Source organism: Bactrocera neohumeralis, chromosome 6 (assembly GCF_024586455.1).
Source record: "Bactrocera neohumeralis isolate Rockhampton chromosome 6, APGP_CSIRO_Bneo_wtdbg2-racon-allhic-juicebox.fasta_v2, whole genome shotgun sequence".
Lineage (NCBI taxonomy): Eukaryota > Metazoa > Arthropoda > Insecta > Diptera > Tephritidae > Bactrocera > Bactrocera neohumeralis.
In genome coordinates this window covers 12,683,506-12,708,938 of record NC_065923.1, presented here as the reverse complement: position 1 = coordinate 12,708,938, position 25,433 = coordinate 12,683,506, and the positions used below count along the sequence as shown (strand labels likewise).

General features: G+C 35.2%; 1 protein-coding gene across 11 annotated transcripts; it reads right to left on the bottom strand.

Moving 5' to 3' along the window:
* Positions 1-1,903: 1,903 nt before the first annotated feature.
* Positions 1,904-25,399, bottom strand: LOC126763355 (ensconsin). 11 transcript variants are annotated; one of them, XM_050480770.1, is made up of 15 exons: positions 25,230-25,396; positions 23,424-23,474; positions 18,613-18,869; positions 18,339-18,472; positions 17,485-17,606; positions 15,829-16,197; positions 14,248-14,391; positions 11,162-11,743; positions 9,083-9,256; positions 8,669-8,844; positions 7,743-8,591; positions 7,419-7,673; positions 6,836-7,347; positions 5,543-5,709; positions 1,904-5,451 (listed from the first exon to the last, which is right to left on the bottom strand). In XM_050480770.1, the coding sequence occupies exons 1-15, from the start codon at positions 25,276-25,278 to the stop codon at positions 5,435-5,437; spliced, it is 3,858 nt and encodes a 1,285-aa protein (XP_050336727.1). In that variant the 5' UTR covers positions 25,279-25,396; the 3' UTR covers positions 1,904-5,434. The 11 variants fall into 11 exon arrangements, with proteins under 11 accessions (XP_050336727.1, XP_050336728.1, XP_050336730.1 ...); XM_050480771.1 differs by having other exon boundaries at positions 11,390-11,743; positions 25,230-25,394; XM_050480773.1 differs by lacking the exon at positions 15,829-16,197 and having other exon boundaries at positions 25,230-25,394.
* Between the last annotated feature and the right edge of the window lie 34 nt (positions 25,400-25,433).

The window sequence follows — 25,433 nt, the reverse complement described above, 5'->3', positions numbered from 1 at the left end:
ATTTATATTATTATTCTCTTATTTGTTCTTAATAATGGTTGCTCCTGTACTGACAGATCTGTACCACCGAGTGAATTGTCGTTAGGTGCAAAATTGACGAAGTTATGAGTATTTTTATACTTGTATCATGAACGTTTTACATAGGATTTCAAGACTTTAAAGCGTTTCCCAACTCACGTTTTCAAAGTCATACACTTTATAAGTCCAAACCCTCCGCACCAATCGTTTTCAAATTTTTAGCAATAAATTTCGAAGAGCCGCCCCAGCATTACCTGAACAAAGTGGATATCTAGGATTACTATTTTGAGTTTTTGATATCAGAATATTCCCCAAATGTCATATTCTAAAAGATTTCAACTGTTTCAGCAAAAAAGAAAAAAATCAATTATGGACCTTGTTTTACATGGATTAACCAACCCTAGAATAGAATAGAATAGAATTTAATTGAGGTATGCACTGCGACCTTGGGTCTATTGTGCCCTCTCCTAACTCACAGGAACTCATCAAGCCCCAGCAAATCGATAAATTCTAGTATTTTGCTGGGAGCAAGAGAGTTGATGTGATCCCTATCCGGAAATATAGTTCCAAGGGCGATGCAGTCGATTAGTAGGTGCTCCGGGGTTTCAGGTTCCCTGTCGCAGAACCGGCAGTTAGCGCAAGGGGCAAGTCCTAGGTTGAATAGGTGCCTTAGTTTAGTCTTTGGGAGGTTGGTTATCGACCTGAACCTATTAAGGTTGTACCCCCCTATTAGCAACTTGGCATGCCGCATGCCATGCGCCCGTTGCCAATGACCTTCTCTGCCCACTCTCTCTTCCCTACTGAGCAGCTCCTTTAGTGTGTGGGCCCACCCCAGTGAACGGTTCGGGCCCTACCATATTTGTGGAAGCTGCGGAGTGGGCGAGCTCGTCAGCCAGTACATGGCCGGCTATGCCTCTATGACCAGGTACCCAAATTACATAGGTGTACTTGGTTCAATTCAGATAGGCTGTTTAGCCGTTCTCTACACTCCTGCACTAGCAGTGATTTGATCTCGTAAGAGGAGATCGCTTTTAGTGCCGCTTGGCTATCTCTGAATATGGTTATTCGCTCATTTCGATAGCCGCGATGGAGGTTTATCTCTATACACTGACTTATGGCCAAGACTTCGGCCTGGAAGATACTAGGGAATCTGCCCATCGGTATGGATAGCCTTGTGTGTGGACCTACGATCCCGGCACCAATACCTTCCGACGTCTTCGAGCCGTCAGTGTACCACTTTAGTGTACTATCCCTCAGCGCCATCACAAGAGTGGAGTCATTCCACTCGCTCTTGCTGCCGAGGGTAACCTTGAACTTCCTCGTGAAATTTATTGTTTTTGTAATCCCGTCCCTCGGGAGAAGGGCAATTGCAGGTTCGTATAGCGCCCGTCATGCAGACGCATGCTAGCCGCTGAAGCTTCGATAGTTCCATCACCACCGAGGCCCGTGCCGCCACAGAGGCCCAGGACACCGCTCCATATGTGACTATCGGTCGCACAATCATGGTGTACAACCACCTGACAATCCTTGGCTTGCAACCCCAGGATTTTCCTGCCAGCCGATTGCACACCATTAGTGCCCTTGTCGCCTTGATCAGGGCTTGGTTCACATGCTGCTTCCACCGCAAAGTGGAATCCAGCATGAGACCAAGATATTTTACCTTGCTGGTCATCTCGATCTCTTTACCCCCCAAGTGTGAGGTTCCTAAGCCTCGTGAACGGGACGATGGTAGTCTTCGAGGGGTTGATACTCAGTTCAACTCCCCTGCACCACTCCTTTGCCAGGTTTAGACCTCGTTGCACTAGGTCACAGAGAGTGTCCTCGAACTTGCCTCGAACCCTACTCACACCTTAATAATCTTTACCTCTCTTTAAAATAAAACATGTTTTACATTTATTTTCTTCTCCATGTCTTTATTAAATTTTCCTTTCTGTGTTGCTTCAAGTCAATTTTTATAATTTTTTTCGGCATCGCTTTGTCAGTTTGCATGATTACTTGTTTTCGTACGTTAGTTACATCGATTTATAATTTAATAAATTTTAATATTATTAATAATTATTTTAATGTAACGATAACGATAGATAGACCTTTTTAATTGGGAATTACAGTTAAATAAGTTTAGATACATGCAGTACTATGCATTTATGCGTGCACGCATGATAGTTTTAATTCATTTTTGTTTGTATTAGCTCAATGTTAATCACTCGATTTAGTTATGAAGCTGAAACTTAGGCAATGTTGGTGTAAGTGTGTATTTTTTTAGTTATAAAATATACATATGTCGTACATTTTAGTAATCGCTTTAAATTATACATAAGATGCAAACGGACAAGGTGTAGACGTATAAATAAAGTGTGCTAGTTGACCAACACACTAAGCGCACTCATTTCCAAATATTTGCCCAAGTGACATGCATCCGAATCTATGCAGTTCGACTCATGCCTTTGTGTTTCATATATTTTAAATAAGCTTTCGTTTATTAGTTACACAGTACATTTTGGTGCAGATACTTGTATGCTGATATGCAAATTATAGTAATTGTAACAGCAGCGTTATATGCAGTTAATTTTCATACAATATTTTTGTTAATATCATATTCGTAAAGTGGAAAGCACAGCGCCAAAACAAATAAGTGCCACAGTTGAAGGCTCTGTGAGCGCTTCGCAAAGTTTAAACAATCAAAGGCATTTATCGGGATTACAATAACAATTTTCATAACGAAATATATATTAAAAATTAATTACAACTGGATGCAATTTAAAATATTAATTTAATTTAAATAAAATTTTTATAGGTTATAAAAAATCTATTTTGGCGTTGCTCTTTCACTTAATATAAAAATAATTTAAATTATTTTGCATAATTTCGTTCAGTTTACAGCTTCCGATTACATACTTAAAATTATATATTTAGCGGTGAACATAAAATTCAATACATGCATTTATTTAGGGCATACCTGGCGCTTGACTAACTACTCAATAGGCTCCTCAATCGTCAAATGTGCAAACGCTCAGCGATGCACCAGCGATGTCACAAAATGCTATTCGTGTGCCGCATTTTTAAAAAAAGCCGACTACGTTGTTGTTTGGTGAAAATGATTTTGTGTTTTTTTGGAATCACCAGTAACTCCAAATAACGACATACAGATGTATAAATATATTCGCTAAAGTTCGAATACTCATAATGCGTGGTTGACTTTTAAGCGTGAAATTGTGAAATAATACAATATTCAAATATTTTTAACTTTAATCGTGAAACGACCACCATAATTTCAGTCCATGCGTTTTCTGCTTTCTTTTAAATAAGCTTTATATGCTCGAAGTTATTATATGAAAAAATTATTTTTTAATGTTGTATCAGCTATTACAATGTGTATATATAAATAAGTTATATTAACAAATTAAAACATTTTGTTTGATTTTTTTTTTCTTTTCTAATTTTTAAGTATAAACTTTGCAAATATATGTATATGTAAATGTAAATTTAGATAACATAAAAATTAAAAAATATATATATATGCATCAAAAAATCGGAAAATACATTAACTACACATAAATATATATATATAATCTAACTCGCACACTAAATTGCTGATATACATTACTTTGCTTCGCTTTCGTTTTCTTTTGATTCATAATATTTTAAAGCGCGTCTACCACTTTACTTTTCAGTTAAACAGTTTTTTGTCTAGCCACCGATTCTTTGCATAATTAACTGGCTGCCCAAACTGGCTTCTTACTATATAACTGCCAAGTGTTGCCTGCTTGCGTGTCTGGTGCCTAAGGTACAAGCCAATTTAGCAGATTCTAACACTAAAAATCTACTATTTTCTTTTACCATACTAAATATGCTCATATAAGAGGACGAAATTGTAATCAATTGATTATTTCAACAGTTAGAATTAATACCGTTATTTTAAGGTGACGCATCTTTAATGCGCTAAGCCTTTTTGAAAACATGAATTTGTTTAAAATATAATGAGCGAATCGAGAAAAGCAGCTAAAAACCCAACAATTTGATCGGTGGTGTAAAGCATTTGCTAGATAAAAGATAAATTTAACCTATATATCTTTGAAGAAAGAAATATAGATGCATATTTTTAGCCCTTGGCTTAAATCAATATCTTCAAGTGCAAAATTACCAATAAATATTAGCACATTTCTCAGCATATAGCAAATAAGAAATATTGTCGTGACACAGGCAAACACACTTGCAGCATACAGGGTATGTTTGAAATAAATATAAAAAAGTACTAAAATAAGACGGAAAATAGATATCCAAGCTTTACTTTAAAGCCCAATACAAATATGCGTTTGCTGACTGCTTTTGCTTTACGCAGAAAGAGAACTCTCATGAGCCATAGTCTACAATCAGTTTATAAAGCGTATGCAGCACTGTGGCTAGCACGAGCGTCGGCGCATGCGTACAGGATTGCTTTAAATTTGGTATAATATATTTGCAAATATATTGGGTATATTTAATTTATATACTCTTCCGCATCGTGTCAATGTTCCCTTAGTTACCTGAAATAGTTACTTTACGCTCTTGCTTAATATGTAGTATATCTCTTCCATTATATGGTTGAATATGCATGTAAGCTAAATGGACTGTATTGCATAGGTTTTTTAACTCTGCTTGAACTTGCGCAATATGGAAATTTCCCATTTTTTTATGAAAACTTTTAAGCTTTCATAGCTGTTTTTGGGTGTTTTTGATTTTTTGCTTAACGGGGAGCAGAAATTATGCGTTTTTTATAATAGTTTTAATGTTTTATAAATTTAATGCGTTGCTCTTTTCGAAAGTTTTCGCTTTTCGGTACTATGCAGTTAATCGTATATTCTTTGCTCGCTTGCTCGTTTTTCTGTTTTGCTTGATTTAGCATACACAATATACATATGTATTTTCAAGCAATGGATTATGTATACTTCATATTTTCACTCCTAACTATGCTTAGTTTTTGCTTTCTTTTTTGTTACGGGAGGAACAATTGCCGTAGTTTTTATGCTTTTCCCTTTCATCATAATTTATTGTGTTTTAATATTTATATCCTAATTAAAGGTTTTATTTTTTCATGCTTTTGCTTCTCATTCCTTCACATTTTTTAAATATATCAAATGAGCTTAAGCAGTGTTTGTTTTGCTAATATTTTCTTAATATGCACTTGGCTTTAGCATTTTTTTTTGCATCTTCTATATTATATATATATAATTTTAAATTAGTTAAACTCGTATTAATTACGCCTTAAATGTCAAGTAACCATAAATTGTCGCACATACACACAAAACTTCAATAAACGCTAACGCGCCACAATCAATAGATTTTTTTCTCCTAATTCTCATAGTTGTACAGCATTATATCTTTGTTGCAGTTTTTAGTTTGCGCGTCCAATAATTGCAGGCTGCTAGCACGCTCAGACTCACAGTAGTGAAATATCTGAAATCGGTGAAAATACGAATTAAAGATATATAGTCCAATTATTATTGTTGTTGCAATTTTGATTTGTTCAATTGTTTCATTTGCAAACCTTTATTATCGTGACTATCTGCAGTGACTAGTGTTGCGGTTGTTGTGTTTAACAAACTGTTGTTGTTGTTGAAGTTAACTGCATTGTTGATATCTTGTGACTCAATGCTTAAATCAATTAACTGATTTGTTGCTGGTGTTACGGCATCCTGCAGGTTATTGATATCACTTTTTAGGGAGAGGAAAATTCGAGGTAAAAGAAAAACATTAATCAAAGCGGCCAGCAAATTAAGATAAGGAAATTTTCGAAATCAATTTTTAGTAAAGTGCAATTACAAATAAGCAAAATAAACCGTAATGCCAAGCACATTTTTTTATAACATGCGGTGCAAAAGTCTTCTTAGTTGAGCGAGGAATCTTGGCAAATGAAGCGTACTAGATTAAGAAAATTAAATCATAAATACGATTTTCTTCACGAAAATTACGAGCGATATCAGAAACTATTGACCTGAATTAAGAACAAATAGTGATAAAACAATTTGAGAATTTCGAATATTAATGTACCACAGTAAATTCCTAATCATGGATAATTAAAAACGAATTTAATATTTACAGTACTTTCGATAACGAAAAGTGTATATAAATATTTGTATATGAGTTTCTAAAAATAAAAAAATAAAACCAGAAAAAATTCACTCCGAAGTTGGAATACTCTACACAAATAAAAACATTTCCTTAAAGAATTTGATTTGGATGCCTGATCTGATAAAGTTATCAGAAAATTGTAGCGTTCCAAATTTTGTGTAGATATCTTGTTAAAAACATGTTTTTCATACAAGAACTTGAACTTGCTATAGTGGTCCGATATCATATAATCGCGATACAACTTCTTGGGAAGAAAGCGACATGCGTAAAACTTCAGATTTACATCTCAAAAACTGAGGGACTAGTGTACTTATATACAGCTCGCCACGCTGATTATTTATATGAGTATTTTATAGGGTTTTCCAAGATTCCTTCCGAGTTTTACAAACTTCGTGGCCAACCTTAAATACACTGTTCAGCATATACAAATTAAATTAGTTTTCGTTTCTGCGCTTCAAATGCCAAGTAAACTTATGAATATTTGATAAACGTGTAGCATGCGAGAGATTGAACAAATTTTTCGTGGTAAAAATGAAGAGTCAAGCATATATATACGTAGTGCCAAATTCCTTTCACCAAATTAATTTGCCTTAGCCCAACGGGGTGAGTAACTCGAACTTAATACCTATGCAAATAATTTACAAAAGCATATTTTTCCAGCCGTGCATTGTATATAAGAGACAATTGCATTGAAATTTCACTTGCTTACTTTTTGTTGTTTAAATTTTCGATGTGATGGCCGTTGCCGTTTGAAACGGCAGTCGTATTTATTGTTGTTGCTGTTGTGGTATTTTGCAATAGCACATCACTGTCTATTGGCAATTTTCCATTGCTCACCTCGAGAATTTGTGTTGGTTGCTGGAAATGTTGTTGCTGTTGCTGTTGATGCAGATTTTTCGCATTCTCATCTATTAGCATATTGGAGAAACTGTTTATGAGCGCAGCTTCCTTGTCAATTACAGCTTGCTCGTACATAGCCTGCGTATTCTGCGGCTCCACCTTGTCACTTGTGGGCAACACGGTCACCACAGCTGTGGGCACTACTGCAGCAATGTTTTGTGGCGGATTTGGTGTGGTCGCAGTCGTGGTGGAGCCCGATGTGGAGCTACTATCAGTGCTGCTGACAGCATTAGTCACTGCTGTTGTTGTAGTAGTAAAGGATTGTTCTTGTTGTGTTTCCTGTGGCAAATTGTCAGCTGCCGGTTTGGGCGTTGTGCTTTCCTATTGCATACGAATAATTATATAATAGTGGTTAGTTAAACCGAAAATAAAAATAAATTGCGCACACTTACCTTTACTGGCGTGGAGTTGGGTGTTGTCGCGCTTCCACCACCACTGGCACCTTTACGTGTGCGCGACATGATCGCCTCAACGCGTTTGCGTCGTTCTTCGCGCTCCTTCTCCTCTCGTTTAAGACGTTCGGCAACCTCAATGCGTTGCTTCTCCGCTTCCTCCTTGGCTTTCTTTTCAGCCTCCTCGCGTTGCACGCGTTGCTTCTCTTCCTCTTCACGTTTGCGACGCTCTTCTTCTTCCTTTTGCTTTGCCTCCTAAAATGAAAGAAATTACGGCATTTTAGATAATGCTGTAACGCGTAATTGTTGCAATATTTAACTTACTTCAATAGCTTGGCGCAAACGCTCTTCCTCGGCACGACGTTGTTCCTCAGCCAAACGATTGGCTTCCTCTTCGAAAGCGCGCTGGCGTTCGGCCTCCTCCTCTTGACGCTTCAGTTCGGCAAGGCGTTCGGCCTCCAAGCGTTGACGCTCCAATTCGGCCTGTCGCTCAGCCTCCTCACGTGCCAGACGACGACGTTCAGCCAATGCAGCCTTCGCCTCCTCTTCGGTTGTGATCTTATTTCTGGCGATCATTGAGGCGGTCATCAAATCATTATTATCACCATTTTGTGTTGGTGGCGTGAGTTCACGCACTTCTGAATTCTCTTTGCTGCCGTTTTGTGAGCGTGGTTGTGGTTGGGGCTGTGGCTGTGCAGCTGCCGTCTGCTCTTGTTTCACTGGCGGCAAAGCAGCAGTGCTGACTTGATTCAACTCAACAGACTCAGTGTCGATCAACTGCTGCGTCTTTGTTTCGGTAAGAGTTGCCTCTGGCACCACCGTTTCAACAGTTTCAGCTGTAGTTGCTGCAGGTTCTGAGCTTACTGCTTCAGCGGCTATTGCTGCTGCTGGCTCATTGGGTGCAGCCAATGCTTCGGCCGAAGTCTCAGCTTCGGATTTCGCTATATTTAATGAATTCTTTTCGTCTTTGCTTTGCACCGGAGGAGCAGGTGCCTCCTCTTTTTTACGTTCAATTGTAGTCGTCTTGTCCTTTTCACTACGTGAAAGTGTCTGACTTGGAGATGGTGAGATTAACGATTTACTCATAATATCCTTGCCAGCTCTGTTTAAGCGATCCGAACTGGACGTTTTTGAAAGCGATTTGGGTGTGGAGGCTTTGGGTGTCACTGACTCCTACAAATATGGGCGAAATTTTATTTAATAGTTTAACGTGGGTTTTAAATTTATTATGTTATATGCGTGTGACTTACCCGTTTGGCTGGTGTTTTCTTCTCAGCGCTAGACAAACGTGTAGACGATGACACAATCATTGAGGTTGACATCAAATTTGATGTTCGTTTGGGGGTATTTTGTGCTGATGTTGTCGTAGATGAAGGTGTTGAGGCCTTCACTGGCGGCCTATTATCTTTTTTGTGTTTATTTAGGTCTGTAAGTTAGCGCGAAATGTTAGTAAAATCATGTTTTGCTAGTGTCTAGACAGTTTAAGTTCGAACTAATAGAACAAAGAAACATAACAACCAAGCATATTACGCATAATAGAGAACTACTGTTTGAAATGTTGGCGCGCCTGCATATGTACAACAAATTAATATTAATGTACATATATGCATATGTAAGTATGTTGTATGTAGTTATGTACATGTATGAGAAGCACATTTACTCACCCTCCAGCGACATGCCAGTACCGGCAATACTAGCTGGCCGTTGCTTACGTGTAGCCGGTACGGATCTTCTAGCCACGTAACCAGATGTGGACAAATTTGTGGATGTGGACATTGCACTACCCGGTCTTGAAGTGCTGATGTTGCCGCCTGGGGTGACATTTCCAGAACGTGAACCTAACACCAATGCAACAACACAACGACACATGTGAATAATAAATGTTAAAGAAAAACAAAGAAAAAGAAAATACATATGTACAAAGAAATAATAAATGAATTTGCTGATCTAGAGCGCTGATTGAACAATTAATGAAACGGCAAATGATGGATTTATGGAAAATTAAATATAAAAAGTATTTGTAAAAGTGTGGATGTAATGAAAATAAATAAATAAATCCACCACCAAAACTGCAAACAAATAAAAAAAACTGCTTTGAAGATAAGTTTAAGGAACAAAAATTTTTAACACAATAACCGAAATTCGTTTACATAGACTACATACATATAAATATACATTTAAGCGACACCCAAAACCAATTAAAGCTAAGCAAATACTAAGCATTTTGTTGTTTTTGTATGCAGTGTGAAAGAACCACTGCTCTAGCCGCTATTGGGGGGGTGGGAACAACAATGTTTGCAAACAAAATTTCGAATGGGCGCTATACGAGTATAACAGTAAAGTAATCATTAAATTTGGTTAAAGAGTAAAGAATATTTGCGAGTATTTTTTAGCATAAAAAACAGCCAAAGTTCCAGGTAAACATTTTAAATATCTGAATATATACAGCTAACGAAATTATATTCGACAACAATGCGGGCGAGTATACTTGTTGATGAAAATTGTCGATCTCTTAGAGTGGTAAAAAATTAGCTCAATTATAAAAAGAAATAAATATTAACATTTTTGTAATTATGATTTTCAGTTAATTTTTTAAGAAAATCGCTTTGCTATTGAAAAGGTTTTGCGCCGAAATGTAGGCCAACATTTTTTCAGCATAAATAATTTAACTGTGTTTATAAGAGTGCACACAGGAACAAAAGTGTTTATGTTAGAAATGTATTTTAGCAAAATTGTGGCCTTACGTAATTTATATCATTCTAAAAGCTGATTTTAGAAATCGTTTATATTTGTATTACTCTTTCTCTTAGTTCAACAAGTATACTTTCAGTAGTGTTTCGGAATTTCATTTAAGTTTTTGACGAAATTTTTATAGAGATCTGTACAATATAATATATCATAACAATTAAGCCAACGGCGAAGTTAAACTTTATTAAAAGACAAAGGAGGTCGAGGTATTTGAAACTGGAGTTGTTGAACAAAACTGTTTTTTTTTTTTTGAAAAGAATTAACAACAATTAAAATGCTAAAAAAACTCAAAATGAGACGATTTTGTTCAACAATTTCAAGCAAATACTAGTACAATAATGTAATATTTAAATAAAGTGTGGTAAAAAAAGTGTAAGTATGTTGTTTCATGGTGTTAACAGACGCTTCCGACGTGGTAAGTAGTTAAAGACCTTGTGCAAGATCTACTTTATAGCTCATTTACACAAAGATTCAAGTTTTATGAAAAAAATTTAAAAGTACTAGTATGAAAGTGTGTGTTGTGTATAAGTCACTACCGAAAAGTGGAAGAATGGTATAGAATGAATACTGTGTGAAATAGAAATGTTTGTTGCTGCCGACATGAAATTGAGTCAAAAGTGCGGTATGTTACACAGAAGAACCACAAACAAATGGCCGCTTGATTGTAAGTGCTTTGCAGTGGATCAATAGATTGGTGATTAACACGGAGAGTAGGTGAGTAATGAGTGAAATACTGAAATTCAATGTAGAGGAGGTCCACAAATACTTAGCATTTGAAAAATCAAATTATAAATGCAGTTTGTTTCTAGTTATAACAATGAAGTGGATTAGCAAAATTCTATATTCGATAGAAATTTTAGTCATTTACTAGTACATGTTTAAGGAGTTTAGCTTTCTTGGTTGCTTGGTTGTTAAAGTTACGAGTAAAAGAATTGGGAGAAGTTGTAATAAAAAAACCAAACAAAAAAAAAATTATAAACTTCACACACACACACCTGTTGTTATTGAGAAACTAGAATTCATGATCAATAATGAGTTTGGATCGAAACGGTAGGGGTTAGTAAGATGATTTAGTAGCTGCTCGCTGCGTTTAGTCCCAATCGCTGATGGTGATGAAGCTAATGATGATTGCAGATACTTTCTAGTAGCAGCTGTTTGTAAGCCCAGTGTAGAGCGCGGTGTAGCGCTCGACCACGAATTGTTTAACTGTGTCAAACTCTTACAAGTGGTATCACGTTGGCCACCGCTCAGCGGACGAAAACTGTTTGACATGACGCCAACGCCACCGCCACCGCCACCAGGACTGCTGCTGCTGAGTGTGTATTTGGCGCGCCCGCTGGCCAGATGTGTCATGCTGCGCGACATGGGACCGCTGCCACCGCCACCGCCGGCACTACTGCTACCGCTGCCGTGACGTGGTTTACTGCCGCGCCTTCGGCCACCTCCTAGCGATTCGGTTTCGTCCAACAGTTCCATCTGTTCTCGACGCTCACGCTCGAGTATGGCGCGTATGTGCTCGCCATTGCGGCGTATCGGTTGAGCCAATTGATCCAGACGACTCATGGAGAAGGCACGTCCTGTTTTATTATTTGCGCATTTGATTGATGACAGTTTACGTGGTGGTTGTTGTTTATGATGCAGGAGAGGAGCAGTGAATTGAATTGAATTTTGAGTTGAGTGAGTTGAATTTGTGTTGAAATACATACGGTTGATAATAAGTATTTTGAAATTATCAGAATTTATAAATACATAAATTGCAAATTGAAAAAATATTAATGATTTTAAAATATACTTAGCAGTAAGCTAGCTAACTTAAATTAATTGAACGAAAGGAATATCTAAATATGTTGATGTAGTAAATGTATAAATGTATATTCGTAAATAAGTATATAATCTAATTTATTTCGCTCTAAGTGCATATGGTGTTTGGCGCAGGCGCAACTAACAACACAACGCGCGTGACATTGCTGCTTTGGTTCGGTGCAAATAATCACAGTGAAATTACAAACATAGTACAGGTGAAAAAGCGAATGTGATTGATTTCATGGGACGGCACAAAATACAGTTGTGTGGAGAAAATATTGCAGTGGCTTAAGGCATGCAGCAAAAAATGCGAAATAGTCGGATTGCAATTCCAAATATAAAGGAAAAAATACTATAATATCAAAATAATATAGAAATTAATTTAAAATAATTAAAGCAAAGTTTATTTAAGAAACAAAACTTAAAATGAAAAGGAAAACGCCTAGTTCCAGAATAAATAAGTGATTTACATAAAAGAAAATATTTATGAGCAAATAAGCAAACCTCAGAATTTGTCAGTTTCAAAGCTCGAGGTCTAAAGAGTTTCAGCAAACTTGGGAATTTCTAATTCGAGTTTATAAATGAATAATTAGTGGAGTCTGCCATAGTTCGAGCATACAAGCGAAGAATAAATGCTAATACATTTTAATGAAAACAAATAATTATTTAAAATTTGGTTTCGAAAAAACATGTTTTAGTCTACAAATGGTCTATCTACTATCTTTACAATAATTGAGACGAAATATTAAACCATAACGAAGTAAAATTCACAACTTCGAATCTATTGCAATACTTCTCTTAAAAAATATAAATCCAAAAAGTAATTATATTATTATATAATTATAATATTTAATTATTATTATATAATTATAATATTTAATTATTATTATATAATTATAATATTTAATTATTATTATATAATTATAATATTTAATTATTATTATATAATTTTATGTTGGAAAATTGTTAGAAATACACTAGCTTTCAATTAAGTTAAAGTAAAAAAATCGGGAACGTTTTTTTCTTATTGCACCCTAAAAGTATGCAAGCGATATTAGCCAAATATGATCCATATCTTTATTTATGGCTTAGTTATGACGCCGGGGAAGTAGAGGCATAGGAAGACCTCCTCGCGAAGTAGAGGAAGAGGAAGACCTCCACTCCGTTGGAAGGACCAAGTGGAGAAGGACCTGGCTTCGCTTGGAATATCCAATTGGCGCCACGTAGCGAAAAGAAGAAACGACTGGCGCGCTGTTGTTAACTCGGCTATAATCGCATAAGCGGTGTCTACGCCAATTAAGAAGAAGATATTAGTTTAGGTTAAAAACTGAAAATATATGGTTAAAATCTTCAAAACTGTAGTGGTGAATATTATCTAGGCAAGATTCCTCAAAGGGCACTTTCCAAAACCTTCAAAAACATTTTGTAATTTTGTGAAAATTTTGAACCGAGAAAGGTACGAACGTTTTTTCGTAAAAAAAATCAATTTAAAACGTTTCGAATCAAAGAACAATATTGAATCCGCTAATATACAGAAACAGTATAGATAATATACATATATTATTGTGTGATGACCCTCATTATCTCAACGAGCTAGGACATGGACCAATATTAATTTGGACACGGAAGAGTAAAAATTTCAACACGTTTAGGTTCAGAAAAGTATGCGACAGTTTGAGAAGCCGAAAACAACAGACAGTTCAGTATCGCTCCTTACGCCGCAAGTAATGATTATAAGACGAAAATCGCTGGCAATTATGAATATTGCAATAAAAAATGATATGTACAGTAAATCGAAAGATGCTACAACAAAAACAAAAAGAAAACCAAATTAACGAGCTGCAGGATGGATATCGCACGAAAATATGCCACAACGAAATCAGAAATACATTTTTTTAACGCCAAAAATTAAAACTTAACGATAGAAAAAAAGTAAACAAAAAAAAAATAATTATTTAAGAAAACGCGAGACTGTTGGAAGAGAAAGAGTGATGGAATGGACGTGTTTTCTGAAGCGATGTCTGTATGTTTATGCAATAGCTTGAGTTTCGGATGGATTTTGTACAAGAAGTCTTATAAAATATGGATATATGTATGCATGTATGTATGTAGGTATGTATTTACTAACATGTATTATAATTATAAATTTCTTGTTTGTTTCAAAGTTTTGGTTTGGTGGATATGAATTATTTACTGTTGTTGATTGGTTTGTATGGATTTGATTAGATGTATTTTTTTTTTTGTTTTTGGGTTTTGGTCTGTTTAGTTATTGGCTTACCTGGGGTGCGTGGCGTGTGGCTCAGCGACGATCTGGAACCGTAATGCCCGTCCCTGGGGCTGGGTATTGTCGGCATCAAATCGGTTTTTCTGCGGGCTACACTTCTAAACACAATTTGTGTTGCATGACTATCGACACTATCGTCTGTAAAATTGTGGTACAGTGTTTTTGTTTGTACAGATAGTTTGTTTTGAGTAAGTACATAGATATTTACATTTGTTTAAATTATTATGGATTTTTTTCTTTCTAATTATGAATGAATTTGTACAAATGTACAGTATTGATTTCTGTATTTTGCTTCAAAAACGAACGAATACGTTTGAAAAGTAGGTATATTACGAATAAAAAATAAGGGTAAAAGGCGCAAAGCAGCAAGATCAGCATATTAATTGCACTATATATCGGCGTATGTATGTATGTACGCGCGTACTACACACTGAACTGAGCGAGCATGCCACACAGCATTACAGCATAAATGCAAAACAAAAACATTACGTAAGAGAATCACTTGGGCATTCAAAAAAACAAGTGGAAGTAAGTATTACGATTCGAATACTTGAAGGGTATACTTCAGTAATCAGACTTATTAGGAATTCGATGCGATAATATCCGAGCAAACAATCGAAACAGTACCACTAAATGTGACTCAACGAGCAATACTACGATTAAAGAACATGCAATCAGTACAAAAACTATCCAAATCATGCTGGGATTATTTTTTTTTTACAAATTTTATAAAAAGGAATTATATTATTAATTTCATTGTTATATGTATCTCATTCATTAGAAAAAAAATTACGAACAAACATAAAAACACAAAAAGGTTAATGTGAGGTTATGAGCGTAAAAACGTGTTCAAAAATAAATAGTCCAGTTTGTTATGATAGAATCTTATACCTTGCAGGAAAGACAATGAATTGGAAGTGAAACCAAAACCGTTCCGACGACAGTCGGATCTTGGTTGGATTATTTTCTGGCGATGTTTCTTGATAAAATTGCTTTCTATTTTCGGGTGGGGCATAATAGACCTAAGGTCGCGGTGCATTTCTCATTTATCAATCTATTTTCGGGTGTGGGTCTTAATATACTGTTATAATAGTGAAAACTAACAATGTAAATTCACGGAACTGCTGTTGGACTGGCGATAAGGAAACAAGAGAGTAAGAAAAGTGCAAGATTTTACAAAATCTTTGACCGCCAAGGGAAATTGCGTTAACTATTATAACAGTATATTAATAAAAAAGAGGAAACTATCTGTAAAATACAAAATAGAATAAACTAAAATGTTATATTTAAAATTATCATCATCATCCGAGTATCAATCAAGAATCTACATATTTTTTTCGAGTAAAACAAGTGATAATTTAAAGTATGTCTAAAAACTTTAGATAATCTTTTTGTTGAAAATAGGAAAATTTAGCAACTAAACCAAACTGGACTATTCATTATTAGTAGGTACGAAACGAGAAAAAAAAAACAGAAAACAAGTTTTTACGAAAACATTCTGAGCATTCGAGCAGAGCAGAGAGGGTGTAAATCTTCTCTTTGGATTTGTGTGGCGCACAGCCGCACTCGTCTTACTAGAGTAATTAAATGTCGTTGCTGCTGTAGCCGATTGACTGCTTTTGCCAGCTGTGCTTGTGGTTGTTGTTGCTGCTGCTGCTGCTGCTGTAGCTGCTCTTGCAGAGTCTATTGCAACATTTTGTCTGTGCCCACTTGTATTTGTTATACTTTGGTTGTTGTTGTTGTTGCCGTGCTGATGCTGATGTGCCTGATGATGAGCAGTATAAGTGCGTACATGGCCTGCCGAGGCTGTGGCTGTGGCAGCTGGGGGATCATCAATATTGATTTCACTGCCCACAATGGAGAGGGAAAAACGTTTGGGTGGCTCATCGTTCGAGTATCCCCAATTGAAAACTTCATACATGGATGATGACTTACGACGATGATCTGTGTGGTGTATTGATTGTATTGTATTTGTACAAAGGGTGATTGCATATTGTTTTTATACAAGTTAATTACATATTTTTTTATTATTCTTGTTTCATATGTATGTCTGTAGATACGTATATAATTGCAAACTAAGTTTATAGTATAGTATAGTATATATACATATACATATAGTATATATTTATCATACAAACAATGCTATATAAAAGTGTACATATGTATATATGTATGTATGTGTGTAGTAAATGCATATGCGGTTGTAAAATCATACACATGTCTACTAATGACCTTCTGACTGCATGTACATATGTATAACAGTAGTTTTTTTTAGTTTTATTTTTGTTTTGAAGAAAAACAAAATGTTGGAAAATTATAAGAGAGTAAGTAAAAATGAATGAATTGATGCTTGATAGAGAATACATTTTTTGTTTGATAGCTGCATGTATCATTAATATTGTATTGAGATGCCGAAACAGTAGAAAGAAGAAAGGTGTAATGCATGGCACATATTTTCTTTTATGTGCATACACGCACATACACCTATTAACCAATTATAGAAGAAAGAAAGTTTCATGTATATCAACCAAAGCATATGCGTTGTAAGAAAATCAAAAGTTAGAAGAATTTTTAAACTAAAAAACAACTCAAAATAAAAAATACTTTTTGCGCATTGGCTGCAATACCGCAAACGAATATGCAAATAATATAAGTATGTATGCATAACATTTTAATATTTTACGATCTGCTATTTAACTCGCAAGAGTATACGGGGAGGAAGTCGAAAATAAAGCAGGAGCGAAATCACAGTGGGCGCTAAATCAAAATTATGTATGTTTGTATATACTTCAAATATTTACGTCATAGATAATACGAAAAATACAAAAATTTATTTCAATGCACACACGCACACAATTATACGCAGTAAATGCAGCTCGAAACTATAACGAAGAGTGGAAAATACACACAAGTAAAAAGGTAAAATATAAAACATATATATATATGTATATAAGTAAATGTTTCTCGACTGCAAATTATTAAAAACCATTAATAAAATAGAGATAATTTATTAAAGTGTGAAATTAAGTAAGACACTTGTTAATGGTGACGTGATTCAACAAATGTTTGCTATCTAAAACAGTTAGGTTGCAGCTGAATACGATCACCATTGCATTGTGCTTTCTTAATTTGTGATACTGTGAGAGTTCCTGGCGTTGACTAACTTGTGTGCTTTTACAAACTGCAAACGTGATAAGTGGCAATGAGTGCGAGTTAATCGTCTACACTTACCTTCATGCCGATCCGTGCCACCGGCCGATGTTGCACGCTTCTTGGCACCACTGTCGGTCAGTTCACGTTCAGAACTACGACGTGATAATGAAGCACCAGTAACATTAGAGATCGACGTCGACCTGTAGAAAATGAAATACAATTGTATTTGATGTTAAACAATTAAAAAAGTTGAGGTATGCATTTGTAGCAAAATACTTGTGCTTTGGACCAGGGTAGATCATTTTTGAAACAAAAAAATTAATAATAATAGGATGAAACTCATTGACAAAAGAGGGGAAAGTAACAAAAATGAAAGAAACAATTTCTTTATGGGCGATCTGAGGTTAGTAAATGGAAGAAAATTGGTTTTTGAGTTCTAAAGTGTAAAAAACGGTTTATCCCGATTTTTGAGAAACTACAAGTTGTAGGTAATAAAAATGTCTTTTTCACAAACATCAAAATATATGTGAATATTTCAAATATACGAGTTAGTATCGAGTATATCGAAAACGGTTATTATTAATGCTTCCGTTTCCATGACAGTCGGGCCTACGTAACCAGAACGGACCCTAATTTCTATCCGGCCAAGAACTGTTAACTCGGAATTATTATGCCGTTACAACAACATTAGGATTCAAAAAAATATATACTATTTTATAAAAAGTTAAATGTGACTTATTTGGAAGAAATTGTCTAGACACGAGTGTTTTTCGAAGCTAATAGTCGCCATTTGCTTGCCAGTTGCAACCGCATACTAACATCTGAATTCCTTTCAAATAACTTCACGTTTACTTCTATTCACTCCGCAGAGTCGCAAATGCACAAGCAGACCTTAAATTGTTACAATTGCATAATTAATTTGAATTACTTACCGTCGATGACCCAGATAAGTGCTTGGCGATACCAGTCCAAAATCGGGCTCCAATAGGCGAGGTGTCGACGAGCCGAAAGCAAAGGCCACTGTACTGCGCGGACCTTTCTTTGTTTCCAAGCGGGATTCGCGTTCCTAACAAACGTATAAAATATTATTTGTGCTTAATTAACAATTTCACCTGCAAATGCAAAATGCAACAAATTGCAAAGCTGCAAGTGCATTAACACTTGCATTCTTGCTTTGTTTACGTTACATTTTCGCTGCCAGCATACCTGATTCTTCCGCAATATATATTCGCGGCGCTCCTTTTCCGCCTCGGTTATGGCGCGTTTACGTTCTTCGACTTGGTGTCGCTTCTCCGTGTCGCGTTGTCGTATCTCCTCTATGCGGCGGCGACGTTCCTCTTCTTTTTGTTCGCGATATCGTTGCGCCGCTTCCGCTTGCGCCTTTAGCTCTTCGATTTTCCTTTGTCTTTCTTCATTTTGACGCTCCCGTGCCAACTTTAGCTTCTCGTCACGGTCTTTACTCACTAAATATTCGCATTCACATTCGAATTGGCGCAATTGCATGTGGTTTTTTGGATACGGTTTTCGTTTCGTTTCGATCCGGTGAGTGGATGGTGCGTTGATTTGTTTGTTTTTTGATTTTTGGTTGGTTGGTGCATGGAATGTTGGAGAATTTGCAATTAGTTAGGCAGTAGAAGACACAAACACATATTTACATATATGTACATATATTTATGTAGCGCTTAATAATAGTGTGTATGTTGTCGACTCTTTAACTGTCTGTTACATTAAGAGTATGTATGTATGTACATACATATGTATATGCGTCACCACGCTCAATGTTATGCATTTGCGGCAGTAACATGCGAAACCGCAAACAACAAAAAAATTGTATTAATAAAAACGGAATGAGTGCAAATAAAAATAGTAAATCCAATGTCTTTTAGCGGTGGAGAGTAGCACTTGCTACTTCACTATGTGCATGTAGAGTTCAAGAGAGAGGAAAGCGAAGTGGTAGGTGCTTTTAGATTCCGCATGCAAACTTACATATCAAAATTGCATTAGAATATGTATGTATGTAGTAGGTAACCAAGCACCGTTTACAAGTTCACAATCAAAGACTGTATAATATTTACATATGTAAGTATGTTTGTTGTTAAGTTCATTTAATAGATTTCAAGTGCATTTAGTTTGTTAAATTCAAATTAAGCGCCGCATGCAACGCAAATACGTGAGGCGACTTTGTATCCAAGATGTGGAAAAATAAGGCGAATGTGAAAATGCCGTTGTGTGCACTTTATGAAAACGAGGAAATAAAAAGTAATACATTTTAAATAGACCACAACAAATCGTATGATATGTGAAATTCTAATTTAATTTAAACTCTTAGCCAAAGGTCGGTTAGAGAATATAATCTCATATCTATTGAATCTACTCAAAAAATGATGAAACTTTTCAATTAGAATGATATACCTTCTGATCAAATTTAATCCGGACTGCTCCACTTAAATTGCGTGCTCCAACCGAAACGTTATTTTTTTTTTTCTGGATTAGTGGAACCTTTTTTATGTTCGTGTGGAATCAACACCTCTTGTGGGTCGAATCACACATTTTGGTTAATGTTTTAGGTATGAAAGGTGTAAAGGCTACACTTGTACCAAAAGATCTGAAGCTTTTGCAAATACGAAATCGAATTTAGATCATTACTGGTGACGAAAGCTGATGACGTCGAAACTGTGCAACACTCTGGTGAATGGCACTCCAAAAATGAGCCGGAATAAATAAAAATCCCCCCTACCATCAAGGCTTATAACAAGTGTATGGAAAATTAGATTAAGCGTTGGTAAGCTTGTACTGGCTCAGAAGTATATTTGGAAAGTGATAGTAGAGATTCATTCACATGATACATGAAAATGTGTTTAGATTTTTGTCGGTCCGGGTCATATTTGATCACACAGAAGTTAATACAATGTAAGTGTTTAAGTAAATGTTCATTTTAGGTAGCATTGGTTATAATAATTGAGCGCTAAGTTTTCAAAAAGTATATCAAGAACTTAAAAATAGGGCAGGAACAAACTTTATAAGTTGAAACTTTATAGTGGGTGCTTTTCCTCTCTAAAATGTATGCATACCTTTCATATCTGTATTATTAGTTCACTACCAAATAAATTTAGAATCAATATTATTTCCTCTTTCAATGCTTTCATAATTTATTTATATACACAAATAATGTGTTATCAGTTTATAAAACGCTAATCATCCTCATATCGATATCAAAATAATTGACCATTCCAAACAATCGATCAAAATCGCGCCTTGTAGTAACTAAGTGCTGTTTTATATCGCAAATAATAGGATAATACAATATTTTTAGGTTTCAAACAAACATTTCTGCATACACAGATAATATTTTTCGGCAGATTTCCTAATATTAAACTCACATGTCTAAAAAGCTACATGATATTTGAATGAATACATAATTACAAACACATGCAAAAATACTTGTTGTATTTAGGAATTATCAATTGGGTGCAATATAATAGCGATTCTATCATATACTTTCGAAATGTTTTAACACCAACAATTGTGTGTCAACTTTCAAACTGTTCAAGTTGATAAATATGCGGCAATACGTATTCAACAGGCAGGTATGTATGTACGTGAACAGCCAACTATGAAACTGACGTCATCATAATAAATATGTGGTATTTGCGGGTAAGATACATACATACATATATACGTAGTAGATACCTTCCTATCATACTTCTCGGTATAAACTTCTGTTCGGCACTTAAATGAAAATCCCGATATTAAGTGATAGGAGTGGAGTGCTTTCCATTGCGAAAGAAGAACGTGAGAAGAAATACAAAAATGCAAAATCATACGAGTTCCAAGACCCAACCCACGTTCTAAAAAGTCTGAAAGCTACTTAAAATGGAACAGCGAACATACAGAAATCGAATTATGAATAGGCGGCCGGCATATGAGCAGGCAAAGTGCGAGCAAATTGAAGCACTTAATTGTTTTCTTTGCTTTTTATTTTGGGAGCTAAAAACAAAGAAGACGACAAACAATGCCAAGCTTAATTTAAATTGCTAATACGTAAAGCATAAAATAGCGATTTCGGAAAGAAAAAAATAGCAAAATGCGTCTGGAAAGATACAAGCGCTCAATCAATGGCTATGTGGTTAAACTGACAGCATGTCAGTAGGAGGTATGGTAGAAATTGGAAAGTGTTGCCCACAAACACATACACTCGGTTTTAGTACTATATATAAGATTTGCTTTTGAGTGTTATATAAGTTTTTAATCAGTTTGCACGCTTGGTAATTTGCTAACGACATACTAGTGTATATACTTTCATATCTGACCTGGTTGGTGCGAAAGATGCCAATACCTAACTAAGAAAATAATTTTCAAACTCAAACTTTTAATAATTAATAATTTACTTCAATACCTACTTGTATTAATTTGAATTGCATGCTTTTTCACATTATAATATTAAATAACTTCAATGATAACTTCCTAATCAATGAAAAATTAAATGATATAACTGCAGTTTGGTTCATTTTTTTGTATTTTGAGCAACTATATACTCATGTGTATTTACAAATGTTCGGGCGTATGTACATATGTACATGCATCCAACATTGTCGCGAATATTTTAGTGATTAATAGGAATTTTTGGTAGCTTTTGTGGCATTTGCCGGCATAAATCGGCTGCTCTACCTTGCGTTTCCAGTCTATGCATAAACAAAAATATATACATATGCATATGTGTAATATAAAAGCACCTAATTTAGCTAGCATATAGTTATGTATGTACATATGTATATTACATTGTGAGATTGGGAAATAAGAAAACTTTGTAGACAACTTGACTGGTAGCAACAACAAAATGTCAATTATAGCTATTGCACACTAGCATACTTAATAAATGCCAAGTAAATAAAAAGTTGTGCACATGTATGTAGCTCATATAGTATTAGCTAGTATGTGTAACATAGGCGTCTTCTTTGCTAAATGTCGAGCGTTTTACTTGCGTTTATGTTTGTGAATTCCTGCTTAGACGTAGCTGAGGCGCTTGCATCATCAACAAAAATGTATTTCTAGTAATTTAGGTCGTATTTTTTATTGCCGGTTTTTAGTAGCATTTCGCAGATTACATGATATAGGCTATGCAGAAACATATGTTCTAGATTCGATGCATAAATGAATTTAAATTTTCAATTATAAAGCTCCACTTTTTGCATCTTGGTAACGTTTTGCGTTCGCTTAATTGTGACAAAGTCAAGTCAGCTCAAGTGCAAAAGTCAATGGAGGGGAATAGGGTGGAAAATCAATTGATAGCCATAAAAACAATTTTACGTTACGAAAGAACTATACTTGAATATATTATATGAAAAGAGCTATAATGCGCATTTACTTACTTTAAATATACATATATATTTAGGGAGGGCAATTAAAATCCATGGGTGCGCAAAAATAAATCTAGGTTAAGAGAAAAGTCAAAAATTTGGCTGAAAAATGGGTGTAACGTAAATTTTAGCAAACTTTATACTTAGAAAATTTTTATATGAAAATACTTTTTAGGCATTCTGCAAATTTGAGCTATTTTTATAAATAATTATGTGTATTTATTTACAGTTTAACTTAATTTTTCATGCACTTTGTAATCCCTTATCCGCAAATCTGTTCCAATATCGGTAATAAGCATTTTGCAACTGTATGTACAAATTAGTAACTTGTAATGGGGTATACTCAACTACCTTGCGCTTCATTATCATCTCCACCCACTTGCGCAAACCAATGTAAAGTTGTTTTCTTAGCATTTACACTATCCATGGAATTGGGGAGACACACAGCAGAAAACGGATTAAATGCGAAATCGGCTTTTCAATTCAATTTTGAGTTAATATTTTTTTGCCCAATTTTGTCACGTTACAGTTAAAAGTGGAAAATGGAATGTGAAATTATTAGCATGATTATTTAGCAAGAGAAAAATGCGAATACGTGTACATATGTATAACGTATATTGAAGTTGTGTGCGTGCAGTAATTTTAAATTATAATAATTACCTTTGCGTTCGACACTGCCTTCTCGACTATCGACTTTCTGAACTGGTTCAGCTGCAAAATAAAAGAAAATGCACGATTAGTAAAAAATTAAATCAGGAAAATAAGAGAGAAAACATCAAAAGATATAGGCAACGTCTAGGCAGACGATATTAAAAAATCTGTAGGAAATTTTAATTCCACAAATTTTCAATGGATCAGCGGTGGATTAACAAATTCGGTGCTTATTGTCGTTGGGTCACTATTCTTAGCTGTTTTCACACTAGCCATACAAATGCCAAGGCATATACATATACATATGTATATATACATGTGGGTAAACATTTTTCAAGCACAATTCCATGTATTAGTCAAATCAGCTGTAGAGTAAAATAAACATAAGACAGAGAAGTAGGGGAACGAAAGAAAACAATAACAAGTAGTTATCTACTAATAAATCAAATATAAGAGAAAATAGTGAAAATATATTTCAACTACACTTTCACAATGCCCTTCAAAATACTGCGTCTAAGCGATAAAGAAAATAATCGTGCTGGCATTTCACAGTAAATATAAGAAACAGTGATGAACAGAGTTTAACTACACATGTACACTATCAGAACAAATGCATCTTATCTTTGAACAATTTCGTTTAAAGAATAATTTCCGATTGTTAGAAAAATCTCATATCAAATACATTTGTACATGACTAATTATGATCTGTCAATATTTGATTAACTCTAATTTATCAGTAAATGAGTATAAGGCTTGGTTCTTTTGTATAACCAATGACTTTCACTATAACACAGTTTATATTTTAATGATACGGATATGTATAAAGATATAAAATATGTATCCACTACTTTCTTAAATGTAAAAAGACTCTGTTTAAAACTCCATATTATCATAATATGCGAAGTCTTTATACAATATTCGCAATAAATGAAATGGTTTGATATTTCTAGAACTTTCAAATCCAAAGGCTAATTAAACTTATATTTCGGCCCTTAAAGGTCAGTAACCTACCACTGTAGTAGGGAGCGGCCATACCGCTGACACAACTAGGACAAAGGAATTACATATTTTTCGGTGAACACTAAAAAACATTTATGGATGATTCAGCACTGGTGTGTCTATGACTGCGCTGCATATCACGAACAAAGTTTGCCAATTACATATACATAAATTTGCCACATAGTTGCGAATTTTCATATACACATTACACTATTTGCCAACATTTCTAAAAATGTTCAACATTTAAAAAGCACCTGACTCCTTTCTATATATAAAATATATTTAGTGTCCATCGATTAATTTTTCCGGTGAACAAATTAATATTGTTTTTCGATTCGAAAAGCATTGCCTTAGCTTTACAAGAAATGTAAGTGCAACACACCAGATGCTTGACATAATGCAATAGCAAATCAGTTTTTATTCTGGAATAACTCGGTTGACTTATTTTTAAACTCTTCGGCCCCGTAATCTGTTATGTTGAACACTACACTGCGTTGGCCCCTGCACTTGGCAGTTTGTCGTATAATATCGAGTACGTTTTTTTCTGCACGCACTCCTTCCTGGAGTGGTGCACCTTGATGATGAGAAAAAAGTATTTTCTTTTCAGGTTCACACAATAGCAAATGTTTGCTGCGCGGCTACCGCTGTCTTTCGCTCAGCTGCGCCGCTGCCCTCAAGGTTGTTCGTCAGCTCTTCAACAATCGATTGTTTTTTCACACATGAAAAGCAATCAATTTTATAAAATTTCTATGCGAAAATGTCATCTGCCTCCATCGTAACATTTAGGTAAGATTTTTTCCTGAATTAGAGGTTTACCTTCTTGGTTATTTGATGAAATTTGCTGTTCGCCCACAAGACTCGCCATATTTTTCACTTTTACATCAGTCACTTGGAATTTTTCACAGTTTTAGAACTAATAATGACGACGACTGCGAAAGCAAAAAAACGAAAACGGCAAACGGCACAAGTTCGACGAACGAGCAGACGAATAATTGCCGCAAAAAGAAATGACTAAAAACG